Source organism: Bradysia coprophila, assembly GCF_014529535.1.
Source record: "Bradysia coprophila strain Holo2 chromosome X unlocalized genomic scaffold, BU_Bcop_v1 contig_130, whole genome shotgun sequence".
NCBI lineage: Eukaryota > Metazoa > Arthropoda > Insecta > Diptera > Sciaridae > Bradysia > Bradysia coprophila.
In genome coordinates this window covers 1,508,160-1,515,674 of record NW_023503296.1, presented here as the reverse complement: position 1 = coordinate 1,515,674, position 7,515 = coordinate 1,508,160, and the positions used below count along the sequence as shown (strand labels likewise).

The window sequence follows — 7,515 nt, the reverse complement described above, 5'->3', positions numbered from 1 at the left end:
AACGAAGCTATATCGTGTTTCAAACTGTTGTCGTTTCTCTCTCTGACTTTAATGTAGAAGTGCTGGTAATATCCATCGGACATGCACAATTTCTTGTCAAACGTTTCGCCCAGCGACTTTCTCATTGAATGTGCATTGTCATTCTGCTTTGACCCAGCTTCATTTTCAATCAAAATTTACTGCGCGTACAGTAGCCGATGCAAAACTTTATTCACATTTCCCTTGTAACAGTCCGTGGATTTGAATTGATAAAGTTTAACAAAAACAGCCGTTGCATCGTACACTGCCAATTGCAAGAGAAATTTCACACAATTTTCCTGTAACTGTCTATGTTGATCATCCCTACAATACGACACCATTGCATCCATCACCGAATTGACATCCTTTTCGGTGATCTCTATGGATGTCAGCAATGCTGGTAGATTTTGCAGCAGTTCCATTTGCAGTTTAAATTGCTGGGTATGTCTGCGAGAAAAAAAAAAGGTTTTCCGTTTATCGGCACCGATCGGAAACATTGAACGGAAACCCTTACTCGTACGTAACGTCCTTTACGTTAATGCTGCTCTTGCCGGATGTCTTCAGAAATGATAAAATGAACGGTAAAACGTCTCTGTAAAGATCATTTGTGAGTGCTATTTGAATGAATTAATCGAGAAGAATGGCATTACTTAGCAGCTCGCTGATAAATAAAATCCTTCGAGACTTCACCCAATTTGATCAGTAGCTGGAAGCATCGCCTCAATACAATCGGATCATTTTCTTTGAATCGTTCAACGAATGGCTTCCATATCAAATGGACTATGGGCAAAAGTTGATTTTCCTTCACTTTCAGAATGTTCAGGCCACAAACGATTGACTCCAGCACAACACACTTGTCCATTTGGGATTTGGTCGGAATATACTTAATGAAGCGCTTCATAATTTGTGTTGTTACGTCCATGTACGGTGGCAGTGTCTCTTCAGAATCATTATCAATGCCGTCGACGGTTTCAGTTTCGTTATTCAGTTTTTCTTCTTGCTCTTGTCGGAATTTCGTTTCGTCGAATGTAGTTTCGTCAAATGCCACTTCACGTCTATAATCGTCGTCCTCAATGAGCTGCAATATTTTCAACCAATTCCGGCAGAGTTCAGCTTCATTGTCATCATCCATTTCCGTTGACTCTTTGCCGTCCATTGATTCGGTTGTAACGTTCCACTTATCGATACGAACCAGAATCATTTGGAAAACTTTTAGGAACGATGACATGTTGGGTGTTTGCTCGTGTTTCGAGCTCTCATTCAGAACGGTGGAGATGATGTTCTCCAAGTGAGGAATCGAGGCCAGACTGCTGTACTTAAGAACAACACTCAATATGTCCAGGGCGATTTGACTTTGATTGACCTGCAATTGAAACGAACGTTAATTGGGTGCGGACTATTTGATGTTCACCGATGTCGCACCTTTTTCAGTGATAGGTTCACAAAGTATGTTATGTAGTCCGAGTTGTCGTCAATCATTTCCGATACACTGTTGTAGTTCAGTCCCACTTTAACATTGTTTAAGGCCGACAGTCCAGCCATATGTATTGCATGATTGCTGCTGCCTAGAAATGGTGAACCATCAAATCGTTTGCCTTCAACATCGAAATTTCGATTGTCGATTCTCACCACTTTTTTCTAAAATTTTATGGAGTGACTTGAACAAGAATGGCTGAAAGTCCGTTTGTAGTACAGTTGCGAAATGTCCAACGGTTTCCAAAATTAAACAGGTGTGCTGCACATTGAACATAGCATCGGCGATTGTAATTTCGTCGTTGCTGTCTTCGACACTATCGTCACCCTTCCATCGAACATCCGTATACCGAATGGAAATGGCCGATTCGTAAAGGCCTTCCGTACGATCTTCATACCAGTCAGTATCACCAAACTAAAATCCGACAACATTTCCTATGGTGAATCCTTCCTGCGCAATTAAGTACAACTCCGCACAATTACCTCTTCCATTTCCATTTTAGTCGTTTTATTTGCCTGAACAGCCAGATGCCAGTGGATGTCCAGTAAGAAGTCTTCCAAACAGTTGCAAATGGACGTTTTGTGATCACTCGAAATTAACAGCCATTGCAACAGAACGATAATTTCATTGCAAATGCTCACGTTGTCCGGTAGACGTTGCAGTAAATAGCCAACAACAACTTCTGATGCATTCGATGAACCAATCAGTTCGCAGATGGACTGAAAGTGTTCGACTATAACTTGACTTCTTAGATTCTTAAACTGTTTCCATGTGGACGGAACAACGCATCCTTCGCTCTCATCGATATTCCTAAGTGAGTACTCATCCTGAAGTAGGGACACGTCTCGTTGCAATTCAACGGCCGATACGAGAACAGCAACAAAACGATCGAGAGTATCTTGAACAGCGAAAATTCTTTTCAAATTGGCGTGTTGTAAGGTGACCAACAAGCCTTTGAGCAATAACATGCCAGCGATTTGTTCGTCTTCATCACCGACGGAAATGATGCGCGGTAGACGAATTATGTGAGTGATGAAAGTCTGTTCGACGAAGTCCTGGAAGGGCAATTCTTGTAACGTTGTTCGCACAGTTGCGTCGCAGAGTTTCGCAATGCATGGATCTTCGTCTTGCGATAGAGCTAATAGGATTTCGAGTAAATGATTGGCACACGGTTGAATAAATCTGAAAATTGAGAAATTGAAAATGGAATGGACGATTGCCGTGTGGTCTGATGCTCACTTGAAACATTTTTCTAACAACGAGATCGACAGGTGTACGAGTTCCAGGCGAATCGTTGAGTTCTTGTTTCCAATCAAAATTTTAATGGATTCGACTGTCGGTGCAATTTTTACGATTGCTGCATTCAGCCACTCATCGGATTTGGGTGAAAAGTTGTTTTTCTCCGGTTCTGAATAACAGAGAGTTTATTAAACGAAAAATGCGTTGACACTATCAAAAACCTACTTAACACGTTCCGATCGGTTGTTTCGATGACCTTTTCACTTGCATCCCGATTTATCAACGCTTTGAAGTCCTCAAAGGTTACACCGTGCGTCGTTACGTTTCTGTTGTAGTCCTCGAAGATTAAACACAGGTACCTGCCCATCCCCTTGACTGCCAACTGAAAGGAATCCAACTTTCAATTCAATGAATTCTTCAACAAACACAACCAACCGAAATCAACGAGTGTCCCAGCTTCTCATCACCAAGTGCTATGGACTTGAGAACAGCCAAAATTTTTGGTGTCATGACGTAGGCCTCGTTCGATATTTGATCGCGTAAAACCGCATCAGCAAAGTCGGCTGTGTCGTTTATGTATAGCGTTGATAGTAAGCAATTGATGGCTGACATCCTTAAACATAAAAGGTTGTTGGTGGTATACGTATTCGTAGTGTTGAAGCAACTTATTTCATCGCTAGTTGAATACAATGGTGCATTTACCTCAGTTTCCTGTACGTATCCCTTTCGATAACACTGACACAAAAGTACACAATCTGTCCAATTAATGCCCGGCTTTCTGGCACATACAATTCACTCCTGACATCCGTTGTACTATTCTCAAATGCGACGTCAAAACACTCCACAACCGCCAATTTAAGTTCTTCCGATAAATTAGCTTTCACATTCGACGATTCGAACACTTGTTTCAGCAGCACAACAACGATAATTTTCAACGGAATCAATTTACAGATCCTGGTGACACGGAGGAGATCGCTGAGCGTGTCGATCAGTTTTACTTTGATTTCGTTGTTTCTGCAAGAATCAAAATGATTTGTCAATGTCGTAAAATTAGCGGACATTGACGGTGTCATTTACTTCAATGTTTCAGAATCAATTTTAGAGATGAGCGGTAGCAGGACATAGTCTTGGAGCTGTTGTAAATTGGTGGGATTCGTTTTCTTCAATTCGTCTTGCACTCGTTGAATGGTCTCTTTAGTGGTATTTTTAACCATTTCAGCGTAAATTGGTTGCAATCTGGATAGTTCGTTCATTGTTGGTACGATGAACGGAAGATGTTGTTGACAATCTTGTTAAAGCTTTCTTCTTAAAGTGAAACAATTTTCTGTACAAAATTTTTGTTTACATTCAGAGAGGTAAGGTTATAAATGAAGAAGTGTTGAACGACATCCAATACATCGGTTATGCAGTGTGCCGCATTATAAAGTGTATCCAAAGGCTGTTCACTTCCTTTCAGTTAGTTCGAATTTCCATAAAAATATTAGAGGAACAATGTCGAAATAGAGCTCATTCTGATATGTGACGTGTAACTGAACGAAGTTCTGGTGATGCATTAAAAACCAGTAAATAAGTTCTTAGTTCTACATGCGTTCAAATGAGCATATTTACATACACTACACTACCACCGTTGACAAGAGAGTGACAATCTCTCGCGCGTGTCATTGCATTTTGACACAACCACCGCTCTGCATTATCCACAATCAAATCGAAAACATTTTTGTTGTTTAGGTTACCGGGACATTAAATATTGTTTTTAAGGTTTCCACTCACAATCATAGCTGAAATAAGCGACTGAAAACCGTACCACAAGGAATACACTAACGAACCACAATGTGAGTATTGAATTGAAAGCAATTCGATCTAAAATGCGTCAAGAACACAACGGAAAAACGTTTATCAAACATAACCTTTCCCAGGTCCATTGTCAAACCGAAATCGGAATTAACGCCCGAAGAGTTGGCGCGCCAGGAGGAGGAAGAGTTCAACACCGGTCCGTTGTCCGTGCTCACCCAATCCGTGAAGAATAACACACAGGTGTTGATCAATTGTCGGAACAACAAGAAACTGTTGGGACGCGTCAAGGCCTTCGATCGGCATTGTAATATGGTGCTGGAAAGTGTGAAGGAAATGTGGACGGAAGTTCCTCGAACGGGCAAAGGAAAGAAAAAAGTGAAGCCGGTCAACAAGGACCGATTTATTTCGAAAATGTTTTTGCGCGGTGATTCGGTCATATTAGTTTTGAGGAATCCACTGGCTACATCGGCCGGAAAATAATTTTCTTTTCTTTTTTTACTTAATTATGAATGATTACTGTACCAACACAACAATTGTCTAATTGAAATAAAATCCTCTTTTGTCGGATAACAAAACGGAATCAGTTTGTGTTTGTTTGGTTTATTTCATCACTGTAAGCACGAGCAGTTTAGCGGTTTCAACATTTTGTTGGGCAGTAACAAAGAATCTGTCGATTAAGCTGCAGGATTTTATTGATCAGTCGGGAGTACATTTTTCTGGTAGGAGAGGACCAGTGGACTTTTTGTACTTTCGTGATTTCCACTCAAAATTTTAAGATTTCAAATTTTCTATTTTCCTCGCCTTTCGATCGATATGGACTCGCTCATTTTTATTAGGTTGTTACAGGCTAAATTGCAAACTGAACATGAAACTCTCGTCATTAAAGTAAAAGCACACTGATAATTTGACGACTCCTTGTTTTTGACATTTTGTAAAAACCGACTTTCTGATCGAAATGGTGAGTATCGGAAGACACGTCGAGCTATCATTTCTTAAGAAACCCAGGAATTCAAGAAGTGGTAGATACTCATTGAATTCTCGAATTTATTTCATTTTCAGGGTAACATGAAAATAAAGAGCTGATCCGCGAGTCGTTCAGTACTTTTCCTCTCTTGGTCAGAACCTGCTAATTCTAGCTTGTGTCAACAAAATTTTCGATTGAATTTCCTGCATTTTTTTAAAATTTGTATTCGAGACGTTCAGCAAAAGTTTGAAGCGGTCACCAGGCGAACTGAAGGCAGGCATTCTCAAAGAATATTGAACGTTAGGTACTCCATCCAAAATGCTAATTCTCGGTAATTAATCGTCGCTTAAGGCTGAGCAATGTATTGAACAAAGACCATACACATTTAATTTGACTTGTTTATTGAATCCTCTGGATCATTTTAAATATTTCCTAAAATTTAACAAAATTGAGATTTAATCTCATAGAAAACGATATCCGAAATAAAATTCCTTTTTGTTTCAAAAGAAGCTGGAGCACTTTTCACGTACTTAATCCACAGAAATCGATACTTTCGCGTTGATGGTTTTATTGTTTGGCATTGACGATTTGCACAAATTCCGGTTTCAACGATGCACCACCCACCAAAAATCCGTCAATGTCCGGCTGCGAAGCAAGTTCCTTGCAATTGGCTGCAGTCACAGAGCCACCATACTGGATTCGCACGGATGCTGATACAGCAGCCGATACATTGTCGGTGAACCATTTGCGAAGGGCAGCATGCACTTCTTGTGCTTGTTGTGGCGTTGCGGTTTTGCCCGTACCAATAGCCCAAACCGGTTCATAGGCGACGACAACATTAGTCCAGTCTTTGATGGCATTGGCCAAAGCTTTTGTCTGACGGAATACGACTGCTTCGGTTTGTCCTGCTTCGCGTTCCTGTAGTGTTTCGCCGATGCAAGCAATCACCTTTAGTCCTTCAGCCAAAGCGTGAGCAGTTTTTTCAGCAATCAGTTCATCGGATTCGTTGAATATTTGTCTACGCTCCGAATGACCAATAATGACCCAATCGGCTCCAATGTCCTTTAACATTGCCGGTGATACTTCACCAGTGAATGCTCCTTTTGCAACTTTATAGCAATTCTGTAAATAATCGAGATGTACATTCGGTTGTCAACTGTTTGTTTTTTTTTCGTCGTAAGAACATACCTGTCCGGCAACACCAATAGTTGCTGGCAGCAAACCACGGGCATAGCTGAGATAGGGAGACGGGCAGCCAACAACTACTTCTGTATTTGGGTCCAATGGGCCAGCAGTGAGACCTTTGCAAATTTCAGCAATTTCAGCCTTGTTGCCGTTCATCTTCCAGTTACCACCGACACAAAATTTGCGAGACATCTTTGCTAACAGTTTGGTATTTTGAGTCACTCTATAACATAAATGAAGAGAAAACAGTTTTTAAAATGTTGAAACCTTTGGCTAGTTAGTCTAAAATCGGTTGCTTCAACAAAACTTATGGGAACTTAATCAGGATACGTCAAGAGATAATTTCTATGTTGAAATGGATTTCGTAAGAACGATAGTTTTACCAAAGAAAATCAATAATCGGAATGTATTTTCACCGTTCGAATGATAACCGCTTAATATCGCTATTGTCTAAATGTACCGGCCCGGAAATTGAATGTAACCGAAGGAGCTGTGATTGAAAACTTACCGGGAAATATCGAAGCGAAATGTATTTTTTCACTATCAGATTTGATTAACCTTCACTGACCTTTCCTCTCAACTTCAAAATTCTATCCATAAACACTGTCAATTTTTGTGCTATAAAACTTTATGGCATTTGATAGCAGTGCTATAAAATGTTTGTTTAAGATTTTCGTGGGAAATATTTGAAAATAGACTACATCTTGAAATGTAACATATCGAGCATTACCTAAAATGCACATTTTCGATGGGTTATGTACGTTGCCTAACGAGGTTATCAAAAGACATTCTATTTAAACTTCAAAAGGTGCTGCATTCAGTCCAATGTCTCAATCAATGT

The 7,515-nt window shown here is 40.2% G+C and overlaps 3 protein-coding genes across 5 annotated transcripts; 1 reads left to right on the top strand and 2 right to left on the bottom strand.

Moving 5' to 3' along the window:
- Positions 1–161: 161 nt before the first annotated feature.
- On the bottom strand, positions 162–4,117 carry LOC119067876 (TELO2-interacting protein 1 homolog). Its single transcript, XM_037171145.1, has 11 exons — positions 3,809–4,117; positions 3,434–3,745; positions 3,167–3,344; positions 2,957–3,113; positions 2,732–2,900; positions 1,975–2,674; positions 1,648–1,906; positions 1,441–1,583; positions 669–1,381; positions 533–610; positions 162–465 (listed from the first exon to the last, which is right to left on the bottom strand). The coding sequence occupies exons 1-11, from the start codon at positions 3,982–3,984 to the stop codon at positions 177–179; spliced, it is 3,174 nt and encodes a 1,057-aa protein (XP_037027040.1). The 5' UTR covers positions 3,985–4,117; the 3' UTR covers positions 162–176.
- A 285-nt stretch (positions 4,118–4,402) lies between these two features.
- Positions 4,403–5,105, top strand: LOC119067896 (probable small nuclear ribonucleoprotein Sm D2). The gene is made up of 2 exons (XM_037171186.1): positions 4,403–4,563; positions 4,648–5,105. Coding segments are annotated over exons 1-2 (360 nt in total). The 5' UTR covers positions 4,403–4,561; the 3' UTR covers positions 5,006–5,105.
- Positions 5,106–5,869: 764 nt separating this feature from the next.
- LOC119067891 (triosephosphate isomerase) lies at positions 5,870–7,276 on the bottom strand. Of its 3 annotated transcripts, none has more exons than XM_037171176.1 (3): positions 7,183–7,276; positions 6,678–6,897; positions 5,870–6,611 (listed from the first exon to the last, which is right to left on the bottom strand). In XM_037171176.1, exons 2-3 carry the CDS (start codon positions 6,864–6,866, stop codon positions 6,057–6,059), a joined length of 744 nt encoding a protein of 247 aa, XP_037027071.1. In that variant the 5' UTR covers positions 6,867–6,897; positions 7,183–7,276; the 3' UTR covers positions 5,870–6,056. The 3 variants fall into 3 exon arrangements, with proteins under 3 accessions (XP_037027071.1, XP_037027072.1, XP_037027073.1); XM_037171177.1 differs by lacking the exon at positions 7,183–7,276 and adding an exon at positions 7,058–7,176; XM_037171178.1 differs by lacking the exon at positions 7,183–7,276 and adding an exon at positions 7,091–7,111.
- Between the last annotated feature and the right edge of the window lie 239 nt (positions 7,277–7,515).